Source organism: Rhinocladiella mackenziei, assembly GCF_000835555.1.
Source record: "Rhinocladiella mackenziei CBS 650.93 unplaced genomic scaffold supercont1.6, whole genome shotgun sequence".
Lineage (NCBI taxonomy): Eukaryota > Fungi > Ascomycota > Eurotiomycetes > Chaetothyriales > Herpotrichiellaceae > Rhinocladiella > Rhinocladiella mackenziei.
The window spans coordinates 1,580,438-1,603,203 of record NW_013550599.1 but is presented as its reverse complement, the minus strand read 5'-3'; the positions used below and the strand labels follow the sequence as shown (position 1 = coordinate 1,603,203).

The following is a 22,766-nucleotide window of genomic DNA, read 5'->3' as shown; positions in this document are numbered from 1 at the left end:
TACCAGGGAAGTATGGAAGGCGTAACATGGAAGTTGTTGGAATAAAATTTTGGCTTTGGATTCGTTGAAGACGGCTTCAAACCTTGGGGGGCGAGGGATGTCGATGGTTGCATCATCTCCTTTTGACCTTTTGAGGTACTGTGAGCTCGGCCTGGTTTCGTTGACTTGTTGAAGCATCGAGCCGATACCGGACAAAATGGAAGGGAAGGAAACGCCGGTACCTATAAAGTTTACGTTCCTTTGCTGCCGCGTCTTTTTGTTGATCTATCACACTAGTCTCGCGTGTCCATCAGAAGGAAGAGTACTTAGCCTCAATGACAAGGAGATGCAGGTCCACTGGTTGATCTTGCCCAATCCTCCTACGAAAGTTTGGAGTCCTTCGAGTCCAGATGATGGACGTACGTGGATAGATCTAGTCACAGTCAGAAATGTTCAAGAACGGGTTTATATGTGCAGAGCGCGCAGATGTTCATCAACAGGCCCCGCTAATGCAGCTCGAGCGACATCCCTTTGTACCGCAGCCTCGTGCGCCAAGCCTTCGAGACAAAGAGGCTCAGAACCTGCCTGAATTCGAAATCACTCGAAGCAGGGAGGCACGAAAGATCCACAAAGAGGGAATGATTGGAACACAAAGGTTTTGCACCCAAGGATGTTCGCACCTTCCTTTCATGGGTTGTAAAATGTTGCCCAACTGAGACCAGAAGAATGCTGAGTGTCGATGACAACAGCATCCACAGTCCATTCCACAAGCCCAATAAGTTGCAGAGTCCGGAAATAAGGGCGGTCTGTCTGGCTTCACATTTTCCAGGACAGAAGCACCAGGTTGCGATCCAAGAGAGGAAAGAATTGTGGATCTCCATAATTTTCTCGTCCCGTTGTACGAGTGTTCCGAGGGGAGAATAGTCCAGTCCTTGGTCGATTTGGAGAACCATGAGCACCACTGGCAACTTCATGTATAATCATGTCTCCAGGGGAGAAAAGTGGATCGCTGCATAAACTCCGTTGTGACGTTTCGCAACACATTCGCACCGTCACTACCTGTGGAGAGTCCCAACACAAGCAAGGCATCTCTGGGTCGCCGTCTCTGAACTTCGGTCTCTGTTCTTCGCTTTATCCGCAGACTGATGCCATAGTCTTCGACAATGAAACACAGTTCCACCCGTGTAGTGACTGGGCCAGGTAGGGAGATCGATTCCAAAGCTCTCAGAATCAACTTCAGTCTTTCGATATCACGGAAAAGTGCCTTGAACTCCTCGCAGGCGTCAGATTTGAGAAACTAACGTTAAAATGCGATCACCGACCTGACAAATAGCAATAACACTGGCAAAGATCCGAGAGGTCCCATAGCTTCAGATCATGATGCAACAAACAGTCTATGTTGATTGAAGCTCGCATAGACAAAACATCCATGAGGTGCATCGATGAGACGGGGTGGATAAGCTGTCAGCCAACCTCAGCCAGCATCAGCCACCACAGCCTTGTTGACGGCCGATGTGGACAACCGGCCACTGGTGTCTTACGCATGTTCCTGTCGTGAATCGGGCCATAAAAATAACACTTCTTCGAGCTCTGTGTGCACGACACGACATTCTGTTTGTGACCCATCTCGGTCTTCGACGACGGTGATTGATGGCGAGAACATGAACCCATTCAATATGATGGGACATCGGTATGTGAAGCCGATGGTAAAAATCGAAGGGCGCAAGACAGGAAGAGTCTCACCGGCCAAGAATATGATATGTCAAGCCTTGTTCAGACAGCCGAATCAATAGGAACAAATATCCTCATGCTGCATGGCAAGAATTCCCATTGGGTGGGAAAGTGCAGCCGAGCAGCACCAAACTGCGCTTGTAGCACTTTTACTTCTCTGAAACGCAGCCCTGGAGCTCATCCACTGTACCTCCAACAAAAGAATTCTCTCAGCTTCAAACCACCTCTTCAACGGCATAGCGTACCTTGAATTTCCTTTCCTCCACGATCATGGCGATATCTCAAGAAACTTTCCAATCCTCCGGTCGCACACCTCTGCGAGAATACGGTCCCCAACCAACATATAGCACATATAAATCACCTTACGGACCCAAGTATGTCTGTTCATCTCCTTCTAGTCCTCGATCTTTCCCCGGGTCCTGCCCTCGAGAAGCTCTCCTCTTCATACCTTCCCCTTTGCATGTCCCCTGAGACTACTGCTGACTCTTTCCGCGTGCGCCATTGCAGACTCAAGCACGTTCCAAACTTCTGGGGCCTGACGCTCGGCAAGACGATTCGTTACGGATACCTAGCCTCAGGCTTCGGCGTGGCCACGGGGGTTTTTGCACTATTTTTCTTCGGCGAGGTGCCCAGGGTGCGCAAGGATATTTTGTCCAAGATCCCCGTCATTGGCGATTACTGGGTCAGGGAGGTTTCACCGGAGGATAATCCGTTCTAAACATTTGAAAGGGTGGAGTGGAATTTGCAGGATGAGGATATTTGGTGTCGAAAAAGAGAGGAAATGAACTTGGACAGTCTTGGAGTGTGAACCTGACTGGGGCGGGAGATTTGTACATATTATCAGGAAGTGCGGTAGCGAGAGCGAAAGGATGGGGAGGGATTGAGAAAGAGAGTCCCAAAAACACCACACAGATGCAATACCACTGATAGAAAGAATTATTTCTACCAAACTACGGATCTGGCACCACTTTTCTCTCGCACATAGCGATGGGTGTGGCTGTTCACAAAGCTTCGCGTCATGATAGCTACGGACAGGTCTTCTTTGCATTTTTCTCGCGAAGCTTGGGGCGACAATATGATACTCCAAAAACAACCAAATCCGCGTCTCCTACAACCTTGGCCTATAATACGCCGTGGGAAATTCTCGAGGTGAGCTTCATGCATAATGCATACGCAACCCAACACTCAAGCAAAGAAAGAGCCCGAAAAAGAGAAACATGATGTTCATGCTCAGGTTTAGTCGTGGTCCTTTTGTTGATTGGTGCTATCCTATATACAGACACTTTCCCTTGGAACTCGCTCTTCCCACTGTCCGATGTGAATGAATTATATATTTACACTCTATCACCTCTTTCAAAATAGACCCATTGGCCGGTCGGAATCTTCTCCTCGAGCTCTTCCCACCTGTAACTCGTCAGTGTCCCGTGGGGGAATAGCAACAACAGCAGAGGACACATACACTTGATACCTCAACATCTCATCCACGAGTCCCAATTCCCCTTCAGCGACCTGCAGGACTTCTTCAATCAGTCCGGCCCCAATTTTCTTCTCAATTTCATCGACCCTGCATTGGCGCATCAGCAAACCCATCCCACCCTTTATGCCCGGTGAATTGACATCGGAATAGGTATTGACATACTGGGCCTTGGTCAGTGGCGGCTCGACCTCCAAATCATCCACAGTCGGCAATTTCCCTTCTTTATCCTCCTGATCCATCTTTTTCACCTCCTCATTGACAGCAGCAGCCTTCCTCTCTGCCTCTTCCATCGAATTCAACCCCCCTTCGGTCTTCACATCTTGCCTTCCAACGACTCCATCCCACGTCTCTACAGGCTCAACATGTAATTTTTCACTGCTCAGCGATCCATCTTCATTCAGCAGCTTACTGTACGCAGAGGGATTCGCCTCGATTTGCTTGTGGACTCGTTCCAGCCATGCGTCATAGCCTTCGGGCTTCGTCGACTCGATGATCTCTAGACGGTGTTTTGTGAGCGCTTCGGCGGATTGGCGGTACACGGAGCTTTTGGGCAGTTGGGCGAGTTTGGTCAGCGTTTGTCGGTACGTGTAGATGAGGGCTGGGCGGGGGGAGGGGTGTGTTGAGAGGCCTGTGAGGCCGGTAGGCACGTTGGGTTCGAGGTATTTGGAGGCCGACTTGACGGTCGCGAAGAGGCGCGAGGTCGCCCGCATGGTGGATGGTGGAGAAACAATACAGTTGTCTTAAGAAAGGTATGCCTCTTAGCATGTTCACTGCTCGAAGCTTCAAAGATTGACGTCGAGCATGCATTGGGCTTGGCAAAGCTTGCGCGCTTTAGCGAGCCTACCCAGGTTATCATTGCTCTCACCTCACTACACCTGTCTATCATTCAAGCTCACAGTTGTAGCCTGACGTATTTGTTGTCCTTCCCGTTCCTCTTGGATCCATTAGGTGGGATCCTTCAAAAACAGGGTCCAAAGCAATGTCCTTTGACGAACCTAAAGGATTGCTTTCAAAGAGCAAGGGATATGGATATTCTCACTAATGTTCCTCCCAGCAACCCATACCCGATTCCTCAAGGAAGCTCCTGCTGATTCGCCATTGGGTGTGTCTGACTCCCTTTTCCCCATTTCGGCACTCTACCAGAAATCTACGGAACAAACATTGAGCCGGGACTGCTCGCCAGGATCAGCCCCCCATTCTAGTGTCTGAGCGGCACGGCTCAAGCGAACAGAAGCGTATGTCTGTAGGCAATGGCCATGACTGGTGCCGTAAGTGTCTCTTGCTGGGAGATTCGATGAGTTGGACTGCTTCTGCATGAGGATACTTCCGCTGCAGATGCGAGTTTGGAGCCGGCATTTCTTTCACGAGCCATCTGTCGCATGTAATGCGAAGTCCCTGGCAAGGAGTTTCCCAATTATCATATGCCAAGGAGCTGCCAACTTTGGAAGATGCCCAAATTTGGGCGCTCGAATAGTGGGGTCCTCCAGCCTTTCAACCCAAGCTAGATGCTGAAGACCCTGCTTGAGTTGATCCTTAAGCCACTGTAAGATAGATTTGGGAGGAGACGTGACATTGCAACGATCAATGCCCCATTTTTGGTGGTGGCTTTTCCTTCCAGCTTCCACTAGACCCGTATATCTTGGACCGAAATCTGGCGAGATAGTACCATCATCCTGACGACCTTGCCAGGTATTTCTTCCTTTCTTATTCTTGCGCTTTTCCTCCGTCATTTGTTCTAGCATCTGATCCACCTGATGAGACTGAGTGGGGTTGTGAGAAAGGAAGAGCAGTTCTTCAGGGTCACCCGGAAGGCAAAAAGCCACGTCGTAGATGTTCCTGCATTGTAGTTGAAGATCTTGAATCTTTTAATTCGAGCGCGACTGTAGTAGTCATAATCTGCTGGATACCACGGAATTAGCAAGTCCCAAGCTCCAGTTTCGGTAACGGCAAGGACATTGACATGACTTGGTCAGTCGTACCGAAAATGTCCAACTTTGGCCCATGATTGATTGCGAACATCTGGTGGAAAGAGTCATCGAGAAGGATTCCGCAGAAAGACAGGGTGCGAAATACATGAGATTCGAAGGGAAAACTCAGACACACTTTACCAGGTTCCTGGGCCTCCACCCAAACACAAAGTGAGAGGTTCGTATGCCCATCTCAGCGAATATGCATCATGAACCAAGTCCCGTCCGTTGCATGCCTCTTGCTTTGGACCTGGCAAGTCCTTGGCCACCACTTCTGCCCAAGAACCTCCCGTAAGCTTGGGACGTGTGAACTTGTCGCACGGCGACCATTGGTACATACCTGTCAGCAATTGTGGAATCTGGTACCGAGACACATCGAATACACCTACAGATATTGTATATCGTAGGTTGGTGAAACACAGCAAAAGCCACGTTCAGTTAGTGCCGCCATTGGCTGCGCCAGTCCCCCATTGCTGCGAGGAGGCGATTCGGCTGAATGTTAGGCCGAAGTGCTCTGTGTACATCGAGGAAGGATAAGGTAATGCCGAAGCTTTTGTTTCGAAGAGCTTGGGATCATAATTTATTGTAGGAGACCCAATATTATCGGCGAGACATCTCTGCAGCGTTTTCACAGCCCAATCCCCGTACAAAATCGCTTCCATAAGTGCTCAAATCATCCGTGCCCTGCTCAAGCTGCTGTATGACAGTCATATTTGTCGGATCGCAAGACGCCGCCAGACGAGACAAAACATTACGGGAGTCCAACTTTCACAATCATAAGAGGTTCGGGGAAAAATTGATCTTCTGAAGGGGTGTATCGTAGCAGATAATGCAATTAGTGCGCCAACTGCCTTGATACAAGACACTTATTCACCAAACAATCTTCTTACTCGCCGCAACACGCTGTCCTTCTCTGGATCATAAGGATGATCTTTGCTCGGGATTTCCAGAACTGCGGGGAAAGCTTCCTGGAATTTGTCCACAGTATCCCGTATTTGTTCCGCAATCTGTTATCTCATAAGCCCTGATCTTGTACAACCCCTCTCTCTCTCTGTGATCTTGCTTGGAGTCGTGGGCTTTGATGGAAGAAACGTACATGTTGGTTGATTAACACGATGCCAATATCTTTGCGCTCCTTGGTAAATCGATTGAAGGTTTGCTCGATTTGAGACTTCTCCGTCTTCGCATCGCACACAAGGAAATTCTTCTGGGAGTCGGGGGGTTCTGTAACATGTCCAATGCCAGCTAGCAAAAGGCCTGTGACTGAGCTGAGAGATATAGGTTAGTCCAATCTCGAGTTCTGACCTGCAACCGGGTTAAACTTACTCTTCATCTCCGATCACAGCGATGAATTGCCGGTCCTAAAGAGGCACAAGTCAATCTTCTGGCATGCCCGTCGAGAGAGAAGAATGGATGTACCTTGTAGGCTGACGCTGGCGCAGCCATTATTACGAGCTTAACTTGGCCTCTGGCGTGGATGAGAGGTAGAGGCCGACAAGCTTCAAGAGAATTGCTACTCCGTCATCGCAACCTGACCGCCGTCTGAAAGGCTCAGCAGACAAGACGTGATATGCACTCGAGCTGGAAGAGATGGAATTGGGAGGTTAGATGGAGGTTAATGAAGGTACCTGCATTGGCGGGGATGTCATACCCAGGATCAACTTACTGATTGGCTGTCGCAGGTTCCGTCATTGTTTATCCGTTCCCATTTCACAATTGACCACAATTCTTCACGCGGCCTCTCCTCAAGTCCTAGAGGGGGAGATGTCTGTGTCAGACTATCTCAGAAATACTCAGCGTATATTATGCCTAAGTTCGTAAGGCGTCAACCGCTCATTGAGCGCATCAAAGCCTACCTCAATCCCTACGACTTTCTCCTCTGGCTCTCTGAAGAGCTCGAATCAAATGGCTGGGACCAACTTGAAAAAGAGTGGGCGATGCCCGTCGGTATCGGATTGAATTTGGTGTTCCTCGTGGCTCGTGCAAACTCAAAGACTGCATCGCGAGGCTATGATGATGTTTTTGGGGATGTTCCCGGCGTGGCATGGACAACGTGGCTAGTATGGCACAATTTGAACAGTGAAAGTCACCTAACTGACATCCCAGGCCGCCTTCATCGTTCATTTCTTGACCTTGGTATGCCTCGTCAATGCTGTGTACACGTTTGGACGACGGAAACATTACCGTTTATTCGAAAACTCAGTCGACACTGTCCCCAGTACACCGTCCGCGAAACGAGTCCGAGTCGATTCCTCTCCCGTATCCTCCTCTCCTTTACGATTCTTTTCCAGCATTCTCGGAACCGATACTGCCCAATCAAGAGCACATCCTGATCCCACAAGAGATGTTTGGGAGGTTGCAGTCTGGGATCCTTTACCTATCTCACTCCGCCTATTCTGTTACTTCAGTCCTGGACATGTCCTAATTTACTGGCTCTTTTTCCCCACACTGTCTTCAGATCCTCGACCCAGTGTCACGATTGTGACCGCTTTATTCCTGGCGCTGATTCTCTCTCTGCAACTCACTTTCCTCCAATCAAGATATTCGACACAAAGCAAAGACACGGCATTCATTTCAAAAGAAGTCTTGCATGAGTACGATACCAAATATGTCAGACCAAGGACACAGCCACTGTATAGGGATGTGGGTACACAATTTAGTGAACATGCTTCCTACTCTTCTGCTCGTGACGAACAGTACAACAAGGTTGAAGTTTACACACCAATGGTAGTCATTAACCGTGGCTTCAAAACAAACCCGAATCCAAATTATTCCCAATATACCGACCCGGATGGTGTGGCAGCAGGCTCCAACAACCTACGGCAGCGCTTGACCACCCCGGATTTCCGATCCCCTCCACCAAACCACCAGCCTGCCGTGGGAATGAGACCATTGGCCGCTATTCGCCAACCAAATTTTCGACCGACTTCTTCTGGTGGTGATGGTGGTAGCCTGGGTGTTTATTCTCATGCTGCATCTCCTCTGAGGAAGAGTGCATCCGCCAACTTCCGACGAGATCGCGCGACTCTGAGTCCCGAAAAGAGCTCGACAAGTCCAGATAAAAGAATGAGTGTCCCTGCAGGGAGCATCCACCCTCTTGCCGCACCTCAAAGATGGGATCCCTTGAGACCTGATAGACACCGAAGGGAGAGCGGTCGTTTCTAGGCGAAGTATCGAATAGTACGAGATACTCTCATGTTTGACCAATGGCTGTAAAGACGGCAATTGAATGTCCCACTGCGGAGAGTCGTTTCCGGTCGTCCCTTTCCTTATCTCAGCACTGATCATGACCAGCTTCAAAATATCGCCCAGACCGGGTAACTTGCTCTCAAAATACCAATACATCGTGGGGCGTTGTCCTCGACCACCTTGTTCCTGCACAGACCACTATATGCCCCTTCCTTCAATCGCATATCATAGCAACCACCTGTTCTTCTGCGATGGCATTAACATCTTCAGAATTCTTGGGTTCCTCCTTCCCTTCAATCGCTCATCGAAGAAGTCGTGAAATCTCATCCTCATCCAATTCACATCGTGGCTCTGTGCAGCGAAGAGAGATTTACCGAGGACAGCCTTATGGCAGTTCTCGGAGTGAGCAGTTGTTAAATCACACCACCAAACTGAACCGAGATGAATCCGTATCGACCCCGGGTTTATTGAAATATTTCCATCAGCGGAGAAAATAAGACCACCCAAGGACGGGTCACATCTGAAGCCTAGGAAGTCGATTTCAGCAAGGAGAATCAAGAGAAAATTTTACCTGTTGATTGTAAAACGCTTTCTTCCACACCCTCACAGGAAAAAAGGGAGGTGGGATCCCTTGTCCATCGCCTCGGAACAATCTAGTCGGAGGACTACCATCTTTGTTGGTAACGGACCACCAGTCTGGTCGTCATCACGCAAACAAAAGATCATACTACAACACCGAAGCGCGCGCACGGTAGAAGCCCGACCTACTCGAACATGTGCCGACCAGTCAACAGAGATGATTACCTACTCGTCCGTGGTGCAAATCCAAGAACCGGAGTTGTTACACCAGGATCACGCAGTTCCAGTAGCCCTATTGATCGAGGTGAAATAAATCGGACACAAGGTCCCGAGCGACAAAGTCGATGGCGTCAGAGAGGTGACCAGTGGATCAGTTTGGACTTAGGTCTACCTACACCTTCATCAACTCCTCCTTCAGATAAATTGCTAGAGCCCTTTCCACAACGTCTGCGAACACCATCTAGACTTACAGATACCAACAATGGCCCCTCGAGCGATGAGAGAGAAAGGCCCTCAACCAGACATCTTCGAATGCAAAATCCGGTCTCTATCATCCCCCCACGAGGGACGACTGCAACGTCCCACCTTCGCCAACATTCAGATGGCATAGGTATCTACCCAGAAATGCTCCACGATGATGTGAGACCGCCACCTCCGCTTAATACAATAAAAGGAGATAGGATGATACGACGAAAGCCTGTGGGAAGTCCCCCAAGCAAAGGCGCTGGCAGTCAAGAGTCTCAAAGATATCAGGGAACAAATGAAAGTACGGGCACAGTTTTAAAGAGTCCTCGAATAAACTCCTCGGCACCCGATCCTCCCAATATGCGTTCCTTCGTATCCAACGGCACGGACAAAGCATTACCTACGCTCCCTAGTGAGCCAACATCTCCCCCCCTGAACAAGAATCAAATCAATGCCACGGATACCTCATTTTTAGGGTCAACTCTGCCAGGCAGGCTAGTCGACTCCCCAAATTCGAAAATCTCCAACATTTCTAGCCATCCCATGATCGAAAAAGAACTACCATGTCTGCCGACGGACGACGGCCAATCCCCGTTGTACCATGACTCGACGCCTCTCCCTCTAACAGCAAGGGAGGAAGAAAAGTCGAACAATATGCAAGACTTGCCCAAATTCCAGACCATAACTCTCCAGGACCCGAGAGGAGGGGATCCCAGCTACCCATTCGTCCGTACCGCCAGGCCTATGCACACGTATCCTCCTACAGCCAGGGACAATATACCTCGAGGAGAAAGAGCAATGCCAATCCCAGTGTACGACAACCCTCCGAAGCACCTCTCACCATTGATGAGGATGACAGCTCCAAAGGCAAGGGGATCACGGTCAATTCCCCCTCCAGGGATGAACAGGTTCAGGGGAGATTTGAACCCATCGTCGAATATTGCCATCGTTCCCACAAACATATCCATGAACAGATCAGGGATCCCAAGGCCATTTCGCCCCAGTCCGCGACCCGATCCGTGGATGATGAATCGTGGCCGACATAGTTTACCTCCAAGACCACCTCCACCAACTATTTCAGACACTTTCATGAACGCCGGCATGAACATGAATACCGATATGATGATGTCCATCCCGCTACCAAGAATCAGACCAAGAGGAATGTCCCGTCCTCAGATGCCAATGAGAGCAGAGGGGATGAACGGCGTACCCAGGGCAGAACCCAACCACAATCGACCAAAAATGGTGGGAATGGAGTCCCCCGCAGTTTGGAGACCACCAGAAATCGAGACGTCAAGGATAGATCACGTCGAGCAAGAACAAAACCCCGTTCCACCACCCTTGAAAACACGGGTGCCAGAAATTCACGAGCCGTTGATACCGAACGAGGTTCAGACAAGCCAAACGAAGGACCGAACGAAGGAAGAAACGGGCGGCTCTAGCCTGATGAGGAAATGCAGCCATTGTCAGCATGAATTCACCGACGTCCAGCCACGCAATACAGATAGTGTCATCTGTACGTCCGTCCAGCTGAGGGACGACGCCGAAGCAAGTCAGGGTACGAAACGACTACATCCGGCATGTATATCTCATCCAGGATTGCCAGAGGAGAGGACTCCTCCAGCAAATGATGAGGCAGACTTAAAAGCGCCGACAAGTTCGCTCAAGAATAACGATGTTGATGATCGCGACCACACAAATTGCTACCCTGTTTGTTGCAAGGATGAAGACTGCCATGAGGGCTGTCTAGGACATTGCAGTCCCGGCGCTACTCCTAGTCCAGCCAAGCGCATTTGGGGTGCGGCCTATAGTCCCAGCAGTGCCAGCGAAGTTGAGGGATGGGAAGGTTCCAATAGCTCGCAAAGCAATGAGAAGAGCAAAAGCAAAGGATTTGCGTTTGTCAGGTCGGCATTGAAAAGGTCGTCGAAGAAGGAATCTCCGAAATCCAGCCAGGAATTTAGCTCAAAGGCGGAAAAACTCACACCAGCCACTGGCACACCCACTGAATTATCTGCTCACCCGCAAACTCCAGCAACCTCAAAGAGGAACGATCAAACCGCACAACTAAACGGGGCTCCAGCTGCAAGTCTAACTAATATGGAATCAACAAAACGGAAAACCTCATCCCACGGTTTCCATAAGAGACAGGGGAGTTCGAGCTCACCTGTTACCGGTGTGGGGGTATCAAGCCAAAAATCGAGCGACGATCAAAGTGATCAAGCTGCAAGTGGATCTCGACTTAGTGATATAACTCCAGCAGGACCAGCGACTACTTGTTCTGGAAGGTCAGAAAGTCGGAATCTCAGTGACACAAGCGATGCTACTTCAGAACCACAGGTTCCCGGACCAGGAGCTCTCGGCGGCGGCGTAATAGCTGAAGTGGTACTGGTGCCTTTCGAAGCTACCAAGATGTGGATTCGGAATCATCCGCAGGTGATAAAAATAGGCTGGGAAATCTTGGAGAGAGGCTGGCAGATGGGCCAAGTCATAGGCGCCACGGGCTGGAGACTTTGGACCGTTGTCTTTGTCTACTCTAAGACTGGCAAGTTGGCCAAGGGTGAAACGGCGGGAGGATTCGTGATTGATTGTGCCCGAAGTGCCTTGTATCTGTTGGTGTTTGCAGCTGTCAGCGTCTTTATCATTCGAGTCCTACGAATTCTCTTGGACATTGCGAGGGCTATTGGGTGGTTGTTCAGGGCGATTTTCTGGGTCTTAAAGCATGTGGGAGGATATGGGATTGTGAAGTGAAGGGACAGGATTAGAATGTTTGTGCTGAGAAGGTGCCAATGGCGATGGTATCATGAGGCAGGTAGATAGAAATGACATCAAGTTATTCTTATTTAATATAATGAACAAGCAAGTATAATTTCGTTCTCTTGTATGCCCAAGGCTGAAAAGTGTACAGGGGAAGCCTCTCACGTGTCCGACGTATGATTGGCGGAATCTCAATGATATCAACTTCCTCCCATTCTTGGTCTTCTTCTATGATCGTCATCTGCGCTCAACAGAGACGAGAACGAAGGTGAAGCGGAAAAGTCCGGGGTCGAGTGCCTTCTCAACAGATCCGTTATGCGGCCGTCAGATTTTCATGAAATGCGCCGAAATGGATGGGCTGAATCACGCCTCAGGCTTTGGATCCTGATCCAGATGCTTAGCAACTAGTTGAGTTGATGTCACGGCAATCCGTTCCTGCGACCTCAAGGTCGGCCATACCGACCGCCGTCTGGGATACCACAAATGTGAAGCATGGAGGAGGAAGAGACAGTCTCAACTCTTTGATTTCCAGCTCCATCAGCATTCCCTAATGCATCTTTCACGATTCACCATCGACAGCATTCGGCCATGTAGTCCCCTCTCTTGTTGGAGCAGGATAAGTATTCGCTCATTGATCCATTGATCACGGTTTCACATCTTTGTCCACCACAATTCCAACTGCTCCTGATTGCGCTAATCAATGTCTAAACTGAGAATTGAGATTGGTGCTGGTGCTGAAGAAGTCCCATTTCAGGCAAATTGGGTATTGGTACACTGTTTTGAGCGGTATGGTTGAGGGTGTGCGTGTGGCGGGAATCGCAGGAGTGTGTCCTTCAGATATGGTTTCGGTTGCGCTAATTTCACTCCTCCTGTCATCTCCCACAGAACTATTACCATTTTCAGCAGAGCGCACACTATTTATATACATGACTGGCCACAAGATGAACTGAGATGCCGGGTAATGTCCATGAACAGGAGGGTCTCCATTCCCTTCAGGAAGCCCATCCACACGCGGAGGATGAAGAGCGTGACGACCATTCCCATTCATGCCGTTCGTGGAAGTCGACGATGGCCGTGGTATTCGAGGCAGTTGATAAAGCGAACCCGGACTGGAATTTGATATAGAGTGTCCGTTGATATATCCATCCACGGTTGAATATCAAATTGTACGAATGTATGATCTGTGAGAAGCATTATTATGGAACGATCGTTTGGCGATGAGATACACGGCATGCTTGGGAGCCAAAAGAGTGTCGAGCAGAGATGATGAGAGCGTGAGATGTCAACGTCGACGCTGAGTCGAGTCGTTACTTCCAATGCAAACGATCACGACTGAGGATGCCTCTGGTCAAAGAGACCTTCATTTTAATTCGACTATAACTTCTCGCACTCTTCGAATAAATCAACCCCTGCTTCTGATGAAAGAGGGGGAAGCATAGGTGAGTATGGTGGCCTTCTTTCAATTTATCTGATCAAACACCACATCGAAACGTCAAACCAGATCACTGTCAATCTGCAACCATTCGATGCCTTGAGGTAATGCTGCTCATAAACAACATTAGTTTCAACCAAAGAACAACGTGGAATGTCTCGCGGGATATCTATCCTTGCCTCGAAAGAAGGTTGGCCATGGCGGCTTTCAGGAAGCACACTGGTCGCCTTTCAGTAAAAAAACTTACCTAACCTCGAAAGTGCATTCTTGACTGATATCAAGAAAAGACGGGTTACCTGCCTGAGAATGAACGATAGTGAATTATCATCAAGATTGAGAGAATGATTGAAGAAGGAGAAGTACAAGCGGGAAGATCAATACCGACGTCTCTGGAAGAAAGTATACAGCGCGCATCACATACAATGCAAACACTTCAACCGGGGCCGGAAACTGGGAAATTCCGATTGCGAGCTTTATATGTCTGCCCAACAAGGGAGCACTTGACGTCGAGCTCACCAAATGACAGCTCATCTCAGCAACAGGGGTCAGAAAGAGGGGCTCGCTCTGGCACATCATCCATCCTTCATCCTCCAACGTTACTAGGCTCATAATAAGTACTAGCAGGGCAGAGTCAGAATGAGTGAGGTGGCCTGACGAGTCATCCTCATCCAGCCCACTTCGCTGTGTCGCATACCAAGCTTCGACGGCACGGAGTCAATCTAGATTTCAATGATTTTCCTGCGTTGCAAAATCCGAAGAATGCCGGCCGGGGTCTTTCGTGTCCATTGCCACATCCGGTGGGGGCCGCCAGCGGACTTGCTTGGGTCAGACAGAACGATGACTTTGTCGAGAATGGGTTTACAGACTCCAGTAAGCTTTGATGACTGTGCCCTTGTTCTAATTGTCCGAGTGACAAAGAGGTTAATTGTTCCAGGAGACACAAAAGTGCCAAGTCGACGACGATTTTTCGTCGAGATGACTATGTGGTATCTTTCTCGAAAACGCGCAAATTCAACGCAGCCCACAATCCAAGCAACTATCCAAAATGGCTCTGAACTTGTAGTGATTCCATACTATTCTGTAAGTAAGTATTCTCTCGCCGCTGTTTAGTATATACATAAATGAATTCGTTATGTCTCCACTGAGAGGCTGAAAAGTCCTGGGTAGATGTCTGATGCATGATTGATCATAAGGCCGTCGAATTCAGGGGGTGCTGGCTTTAGTGTAGCATTACTGGCCCAATAAATTCTGCCATCCTAACCTCTCATACAAGACGATAGCGAGACAACTTGCAACCACAGCCTCGACAGTCATGGGAGCCTTCACTACGTCCATGAACAGCGACAACGCACCAAGCACCCGAAAGTCCCGGCGCTGTTTGTACACGGCAACAATTCTGCCATCGCTCTCTTCGAGCTGCAAGTTGCCGTGGGCCCGCGGATGGCCGTCTTCGACGCCGGGGAGCGTAAGTGTATTTGCACTCCGCCGCCATTTGTACATCCGGGTCCCGGCCGGGTTGTACATCATGTACTCGCGCTTCCAGCCTATACGAGTCACGACCCAGCGGCTGCGGATGTCGAGGTCGAGTCTGTCGGCGAGCTGGTGCAGGTTGTGGTCGTAGTGCATAGCCGGCGTGATGTTGTAGAGTGTCAGGTCGATGCTCATACGGCTGATGCCTTGCCAGCCCGGGTACTTGATTTGGGCGAGCGGGTAGGGTTTCTCCGCCTCTTGGTCCGGCCTGCTGTTGAATTTGGCTAAACTGTCGTGTGGCGGTGGCGGCGACGGCGGAAGCCCGATGATTTCGTTCGATTGGAGTGGATCTTTCTGGTGCCTTTTCGGGTGGGAAGGGAAGATCTCAAACGCCGGCGGAAGCATGTACTTCTCCTTCCACCATTTCATGATACCTGTCTCGAAGACTGGACGACCAGATTCTAGGCTGGTAGAATGTCCTGTACGAGCAATGCCGAGGTCGACGTCAATGACTTCTAATTTCAAGTTCTGCGGGAAAACCAGTCCCAGGGCCGTGCTTTTGAGGATCTCGAATCGCCGGATGTGCTGCTGTTGTGGGAATTCGAGCGAGAAGAGCCCTCGCTGCTCTGACTCTGTGAGCGTTCGGTGATGGCTGGTCGAGCGTGTCCTAGCCATACTGTGTCGTTGAGGGAGCCTGAGAATTGATTTGGTGGTGGTTGTGTGGGCTGCTTCTGTTTGCCCTTTTTGTCGTGATTCTTCTCCTTTGGATGACAGGGGCAACCTCCGGGATAGTAGATCTCACGGAGCGTGATGGTTGTGTATCGTCTTCGGCCATTGATGACGGTGTTAGCTGCATCCTCTGGGAAGAGGGTGTTGTAGGAAGGGAGAAGGTCCGATTCCGCCGACGCCATTTTCTGGTTGACGGCCGACACGATATGGGTGTATTATGGGAAAGGAACGTTTTCTATACCAGATAGAAAAATCCGGGGAAGGGGAAATGAGAAGAAGGAGGTGAGCCCAACGGGGCTTACTGAGAAGTATTATAACGGGACGACAACAAGTAACTTACGGAGTGCACTCAAAGATGTGCTCGGAAACCACTATTCCCACGTGTGGACACAATAATTCAGGGGGGAACAAAAATGCTTGGAGTGAGATGGCCGGAAGGCTGATGGTTGGCTGGTCGGCTCGGATGCTCACGGAATGGGCTGTGCAAGTTGCGGAAGCTGATGCTGATGTGGACGATGCGTCAGCGGCTCAGTGGTCTGTGGCCCCTTGACCCCTTATTTGCCCTTACTCGATTCCTTGCATCAAAATTCGGCCACTCAGGTCGCCTGGAAACGATGTGTGTCGCGATTTGTGAGGCGCGTGTCAATGTGTTTGAGTATCGGGTCGAGAACTTGGCGAAATTGGCGGCGAGGTTATGTAAGATGGACAACGGCGAGACATGCATGTGCCGTGGCACTACACGAGATCTGGGGAGCGAGGGACATCTTATTTATGTGGAAAAAAGCACGCGACCAGATCTGCCTTGCCTGAACCACCGCCAAGTTTTGATATCACGCGATTTGCAAAGAAAGCTGCCGGTTTCTGGTATGCTGAGGGGGATATCATGCCGATAACTCATGATGATGCGAAGAGGTTTGTTATATTTAGCCATGTGATCTTCCTTTTGGCGCAAATGCTCTCTTCTGGTTTGTCATTGGGGGATTTGACGTCGGCGTACTCGTATTGGGGAAGAAATGGTCATTGGTCGGGCAGAAGGCATCAACGGTTCTTCTCGGAGTCGAGCCAATGATATGCTGGTTACGAGGCCATTTGATCAGCCTTGCCCAGACGAAAAGACCAAATGCTACGCTGGGAAGTGCATTCACGACCCATATATGTCTTGGTATGGTATATATATAATGCCATATTTGCCAAACATCCAGAAACTGCCAGTGCCCGAGCAACATGGCTGGTTTGAGATTTCTGCTACCCTAAGATACTAGTAAATGGAAGATTGCCGGGAGGGAGCCCAGAGAGCGCTCACAGCCTCATACGAAGGGACTTGGATTGATCTTCTTCGGTTCGATCAAGACTGCCGCTCAGCAGAACATGATCAGGCACTCTCCTTGAATACATATATGAAACTGACATCGACCACCAAGGGAAATGGACACCGGAGCACAGTTAGGCCCGATCAGAAAGCACCTGGCGAGGGTCAAGAGAAGGCAAAGACATGATGTTCCTCCGGAGGCTAGGACATGTTAATAGAGAACCAATGAGTTGGAACAGCATTCAGGTACTAGGGAGTACTTAGGCTCAAGCTTTGATGGATGGGGTGGTGCATCTTGTGAAGAATGTACTCTGCCTGGCGGTGTGATATCTGCAACGGTAAAGTTTGGCTGAGCGTAATGAGAAGTCGTTCCGGAGACGAAGCCATCCCGTGCCGACCCAGAATCAGAACGTGTCGTAATATACCATCATCCATTGGGCTATAATATAATAGTACCGAAAGTGTTAGCAAAAGGGGGGGATGATATGTGAGGTACATTTCCTGTAGGTACACCTGAAAATGGCAGGTAGAGCGACGAGGGTCGTGGAGCCAATCAGAATTCTCCTTTTCTTTTATTATTTTTCAATATCAAACAGCGGAAGCTTCGTCACCACCACGAAAATTCATCCAAACTCCGTCGTCCTTCCGCGGTGGCTCCTGAGGCGCCTTCCCTTGCCTCGAAGTTGCTTTAGAGTCCTCTGTGACGATACATATTCTTTTTCATATCCCCTCATGCACCCAAATCCTTCTTCACATCAAATATGAAACACGCGGCGACCAGGCTGCTCCTGAGAGCTCCTCACCCACGAGTTCCCATTCATTCACCCCCTTTTCGACCTCGCTTCGCCAATCCGCCTATTCGTAGACATGCTTCCACGTCCGAAGCACCTCCAAGCTTCACCTCTCATCTGCTCAATGGCTTCTATGGTGCCACTCTGATCCTTGGCTTGGGCATCATTTATGTCTATGTCACCGACATCCGAGCAAGCGCTCACCGTTATATCGTCATCCCAGCCCTCCGACTGGTTTACCGAGATCCAGAAGAAGCCCATCATGCCGGGAACCGTATCTTGAAGTCCTTATGGGAATTTAATCTTCACCCCAGGGAACGGGGTGATCCGGACCGATACAACGATCTGGAAGTCGAGATCTTTGGCCACATGCTCCGAAATCCAGTGGCGACCTCTGCAGGAATTGACAAACATGCCGACATTCCCGACCCTCTTTTTGCTATTGGCCCAGCAATCGTTGAGATTGGAGGAACCACTCCTCTCCCACAAGAGGGCAACGCCAAGCCACGAGTATTCCGACTGAGTTCCCAACAAGCTATGATCAATAGGTATGGATTGAATTCAGAGGGGGCAGACCATGTGGCTATGAGACTACGAAACCGAGTCAGAAAATTTGCCCACTCCCTCGGCCTCGGCGATGACGAAATTGCCGAAAAGGCTGTACTGGATGGCATCGCCGGTGTCCCCCCTGGAAGCTTGATACCAGGCAAACTACTGGCGGTCAATATTGCCAAGAACAAATTCACTCCAGAAGATGATGTCGAGGCTGTCACCAATGACTATGTCTATTGCGTCGACAAGCTCGGCCCGTATGCTGACATCCTGGTGGTCAATGTTTCGAGTCCCAACACACCGGGTCTTCGATCGTTACAGCGGTCGGACAAGCTGCAAACCATACTGGCCGGCGTAGTCAAGGCAGCCAAGTCCGTCGACCGGCGGACGAAACCGGTGGTGATGGTCAAGGTGAGCCCGGATGAAGATTCGGATGCAGAGATCGCTGGAATATGCGACGCGGTCTGGGCTACCGGGGTGGATGGGGTGATTGTGGGAAACACAACGAATCGCCGACCAGCATCTCTACCACACTTGAAAGATTTGTCTCCAAGGGAAGAACGACACCTGCTCGAAAAGGGCGGATTTTCTGGGCCCCATTTGTTTGATCGAACAGTTTCTTTAGTGACAAGATATCGGAAACTTTTGGCAGAGAAACCTGCTCCTGCGGAAGCTATAGAAAAGCCACCAAGCCCTGTCGCTACCGAAGCTGAGAAGATCCCGGTTTCTCTCGAGGCGAGTTCGGAAGCTCCCTCAACACTTGGACCGAACTCAGTTGCGATATCCGCTGATACCGATGTTACTCCTCCTCGAGATATACTCGAAAAGGATGATTCCACCGAAGCGGACCAAACCCCACCGGGAGAGAGTGATGAAGCTGGATCGTCTCCTCTTGCGCCCCCGGTAGGTGAACGTGAGAGATTGAAATCGATCCAAGCAGCCCTCGAGCGACTGCCACCTCGGGCACGGCCTGATGCGATGGCAGCGCTTGAGACGGCCGTTCACTCGGACTCGATCGATCAACCCAAAGTGATTTTCGCCACAGGGGGGATCACCAACGGAAAGCAAGCTCTCCAAGTGCTCAATGCAGGTGCCAGTGTGGCCATGGTCTACACCGCGTTGGTTTATGGAGGCATCGGTACGATATCCCGGATCAAAGATGAGATGCGAGAGGAGATGAAACGCCAGGCCGAAGAGAAACGACCCAAGGCCAAAGAGTAAAAGTGGTGTACGCTCTCGTGTCGCGGATTCCTATCTCGGCCTGTCTAATTCAAAGACGACCAGTTTAGTGCTCGACCCATTCTCTTCTATGAGCTCCTCGGAGACCTGCCGGAAGCCGCATTTCGTCAAAATTCGCGCACTGGCAACATTCTGGGCGTCAATGTCCGCCTTCAACACCTCCGGCACCTCTATATCACTATCCACCTTATCTGAACTCGAATCGTCTTTCAGGACCACTTCTTTCCTGGGCAATTCCCACCAAGCCTGAAGCCATCGTTGTAATGCCTCGGTGGCATACCCTTTCCCCCACATTTCCTCTCTCAACATGTATCCACACTCAGGAGGCTCGGAAATATGGCAGCCCACTACACCAATGGCTTTTCCAGGAGCTGACAACTCTTCCACAGCGAAGTTGAAGGTGGTGGCATCATTCGGTGGAAGAAATCTATGCATCCAGACTTGGGTCGCTTCCGGGTCCGCGTCGATTGTTCCGGTACTGGTCCACTTCATTACTTCGATCCGAGTGCGGAGGACATGGAAATCGGCCAGATCTGATTGTTTGATTGGCCGGAGGAGCAGACGAGATGTAGTCAGGGGAGATGCAGGAACGGGGAATATGGGTCGTGTGGTCTTTTTCATCTTGCTCGAAACAGAACTGCAAAAAATTACACGGGTCAAAAGTAAACGGGAAGTGGGAATTTCTGGTGTATATATGCAGAGAGAGCCCAGTGTTCTTTTCGCGGCCACACTCATATTTCTGTGCTACCAGCCCTGGCCACATCGGTATCTCATTGGTATCTCAATTTCACGGCCTTCAGGCAGCAGAAGGGACCTTCCTAAACTGGAAAAATGTCTTTTCCACCTGGGCCCTCGGCAAAGTTGCCTCAGCGGCGATAGCGATAGCAAAAGTTTCTACGGCGTCTCACAACCAAATCGTCCTGAAATTTTTTTGTTCCTCCATCGTGCAAATCTGCCGTTGCCACGAAGAGATCCTCCCACTCCTTCTCAGGGCCAACCGGCAAGATGAAGACCACGTGGAAGGATATTGCACCGGTTCCCAACTCTCAGGAGTTCATTGACATTGTCCTCAGTCGAACACAACGGCGGCTACCAACACAAATTCGTGCGGGTTTCAAAATTAGCAGAATCAGAAGTAACAGAGTTTGAAGACCACGCTGAGTATTCGAGCTGACAAATCTTTCAGGTTTCTACACTCGAAAAGTCAAATTCACCTCCGAAACATTCTGCGAAAAGTTCCAAGCCATTCTGGAGGGCTTTCCCCGGCTTCAGGATATCCATCCTTTCCACAAAGATCTCCTCAACACCCTCTACGACGCCGACCATTTCAGAATAGCATTGGGCACATTATCGACGGCTAAGCGGCTGATAGAGACCGTCGCCAGAGATTATGTCCGTCTTTTGAAGTATGCTCAATCGCTATTCCAATGCAAGTCTCTCAAGAGGGCGGCTCTGGGCCGCATGGCCACAATCTGCAAGAGGCTGAAGGATCCCCTGGTATACCTGGAACAAGTTCGACAACATCTTGGACGTCTGCCCAGCATTGATCCCAATACCCGGACACTTCTCATTTGTGGTTACCCCAATGTCGGCAAATCCAGCTTCCTGAAATCCATCACGCGAGCCGATGTCGACGTTCAACCCTACGCGTTCACCACGAAATCACTGTTCGTGGGACATTTCGATTACAAATATCTCCGATTCCAAGCCATCGATACACCCGGTATTCTGGATCACCCACTGGAAGAAATGAACACGATTGAAATGCAGTCCATCACCGCAATTGCACATTTGAGATCCGCTATTCTGTACTTCATGGACCTCTCGGAACAATGCGGCTACTCTGTATCCGCTCAGATGGCCCTTTTCAATTCAATCAAGCCGCTATTTGCCAACAAACTCGTGTTCATTGTTGTCAACAAGACGGACGTGGTGAAACCCGAAGACTTGGACGCCGAATTGCAGCAGCAACTGAAAGATCTCTTGACACAACACTCCAACACCGAGCTTCTTCAATTATCATGCGTCACCAATGAGGGAGTTCAAGAGGTTAAAAATACAGTCTGCGACCGACTGATTGCGGATCGTGTCGCGGCCAAATTGAAGGCCGGTCAAGCATCACAATCGGCCACCGCCGATGCTCCTACCGGTCGATTAGGTGATCTTCTTGCCAGAATTCACGTGGCTCGACCACTGGAAGGCTCCGTCAGTGAAACGTTTATACCCGAAGCGGTGAAAAATGGGACGTACAAGAGATACGACAAATCAGATCCCAGCAGAAGAAAATTGGAACGAGATATCGAAGACGAAAATGGCGGTGCCGGTGTCTACAACTTTGATTTGAAGAAATCGTATGACCTGGCCAATCCGGAATGGAACCATGACAAGATCCCTGAATTTTTCAACGGGAAGAACATTGCCGACTACGTCGACCCCGACATTGAAGAGAAGCTGGCGGCACTGGAGGCCGAAGAGGAACGACTAGAAGCCGCAGGATTCTATGAGGACAGCGAAAGTATGGAAGATGAAGACGACGCTGAAATCCGCATGAAAGCAGACTTGATTCGAAACAAGAGAGCCCTCATGATGAACGAAGCACGCATGAAGAAGAGTCTGAAGAACAAGGCCCAAATACCACGGGCGAAGAAGACGAGGACTCGAAGTCAAATGGAAAAACATTTCACTTCGATTGGATTGGATGCGTCCGCCTCCACCGATCGAGCCAGAGCACAGATTCGAAATGCGATACCTGCTTCAGTGGCTGGTGACGCGATGGATGTGGATACCCCTTCAGCAAGAGCCAAATCAGTATCCCGAGCCCCGAAAACAAACCGGTTGACCGATGGATTGGGGGCCAGCGCCACTGGAGTCACCGATCCTGTGAGGAGAGAAAAGGCGGAACGAATGGCGAAATTGAGTCAGAGGAAGATGAATCGTATGGCGAGGCAAGGCGAGGCTGATCGACATGAGACAGCTTCGTTGCCCGCACATCTGGTCAAGGGGAAGAGAAAGATGGGCTCGACGAGATCAAGATAACATGGCATCTGGATGATGAACGAAATACATGTTGTTGATCAGGTATTGTTGGTGTTCATGGTGTTCG

General features: G+C 50.0%; 9 protein-coding genes across 9 annotated transcripts; 5 read left to right on the top strand and 4 right to left on the bottom strand.

Annotated features, from left to right (window-relative positions):
- Positions 1–1,980: 1,980 nt before the first annotated feature.
- On the top strand, positions 1,981–2,428 carry Z518_08379 (uncharacterized protein; the record flags this gene model as incomplete). The annotated part of the gene is made up of 2 exons (XM_013414120.1): positions 1,981–2,084; positions 2,218–2,428. The coding sequence occupies 2 exons, from the start codon at positions 1,981–1,983 to the stop codon at positions 2,426–2,428; spliced, it is 315 nt and encodes a 104-aa protein (XP_013269574.1).
- Positions 2,429–3,044: 616 nt separating this feature from the next.
- Z518_08378 (uncharacterized protein) lies at positions 3,045–3,897 on the bottom strand (the record flags this gene model as incomplete). The annotated part of the gene is made up of 3 exons (XM_013414119.1): positions 3,045–3,114; positions 3,170–3,274; positions 3,350–3,897. 3 exons carry the CDS (start codon positions 3,895–3,897, stop codon positions 3,045–3,047), a joined length of 723 nt encoding a protein of 240 aa, XP_013269573.1.
- Positions 3,898–6,020: 2,123 nt separating this feature from the next.
- On the bottom strand, positions 6,021–6,487 carry Z518_08377 (V-type proton ATPase subunit F; the record flags this gene model as incomplete). The annotated part of the gene is made up of 3 exons (XM_013414118.1): positions 6,021–6,161; positions 6,251–6,411; positions 6,481–6,487. 3 exons carry the CDS (start codon positions 6,485–6,487, stop codon positions 6,021–6,023), a joined length of 309 nt encoding a protein of 102 aa, XP_013269572.1.
- Positions 6,488–6,959: 472 nt separating this feature from the next.
- Positions 6,960–8,319, top strand: Z518_08376 (uncharacterized protein; the record flags this gene model as incomplete). Its single annotated transcript, XM_013414117.1, has 2 exons — positions 6,960–7,214; positions 7,261–8,319. The coding sequence occupies 2 exons, from the start codon at positions 6,960–6,962 to the stop codon at positions 8,317–8,319; spliced, it is 1,314 nt and encodes a 437-aa protein (XP_013269571.1).
- A 798-nt stretch (positions 8,320–9,117) lies between these two features.
- Z518_08375 (uncharacterized protein) lies at positions 9,118–12,135 on the top strand (the record flags this gene model as incomplete). The annotated part of the gene is made up of 1 exon (XM_013414116.1): positions 9,118–12,135. The coding sequence occupies one exon, from the start codon at positions 9,118–9,120 to the stop codon at positions 12,133–12,135; it is 3,018 nt and encodes a 1,005-aa protein (XP_013269570.1).
- A 2,668-nt stretch (positions 12,136–14,803) lies between these two features.
- Z518_08374 (uncharacterized protein) lies at positions 14,804–15,954 on the bottom strand (the record flags this gene model as incomplete). The annotated part of the gene is made up of 2 exons (XM_013414115.1): positions 14,804–15,664; positions 15,721–15,954. The coding sequence occupies 2 exons, from the start codon at positions 15,952–15,954 to the stop codon at positions 14,804–14,806; spliced, it is 1,095 nt and encodes a 364-aa protein (XP_013269569.1).
- A 1,888-nt stretch (positions 15,955–17,842) lies between these two features.
- Positions 17,843–19,645, top strand: Z518_08373 (dihydroorotate dehydrogenase (fumarate); the record flags this gene model as incomplete). Its single annotated transcript, XM_013414114.1, has 1 exon — positions 17,843–19,645. The coding sequence occupies one exon, from the start codon at positions 17,843–17,845 to the stop codon at positions 19,643–19,645; it is 1,803 nt and encodes a 600-aa protein (XP_013269568.1).
- A 30-nt stretch (positions 19,646–19,675) lies between these two features.
- Z518_08372 (uncharacterized protein) lies at positions 19,676–20,284 on the bottom strand (the record flags this gene model as incomplete). Its single annotated transcript, XM_013414113.1, has 1 exon — positions 19,676–20,284. The coding sequence occupies one exon, from the start codon at positions 20,282–20,284 to the stop codon at positions 19,676–19,678; it is 609 nt and encodes a 202-aa protein (XP_013269567.1).
- Positions 20,285–20,668: 384 nt separating this feature from the next.
- Positions 20,669–22,699, top strand: Z518_08371 (uncharacterized protein; the record flags this gene model as incomplete). Its single annotated transcript, XM_013414112.1, has 2 exons — positions 20,669–20,798; positions 20,850–22,699. The coding sequence occupies 2 exons, from the start codon at positions 20,669–20,671 to the stop codon at positions 22,697–22,699; spliced, it is 1,980 nt and encodes a 659-aa protein (XP_013269566.1).
- Positions 22,700–22,766: the final 67 nt, after the last annotated feature.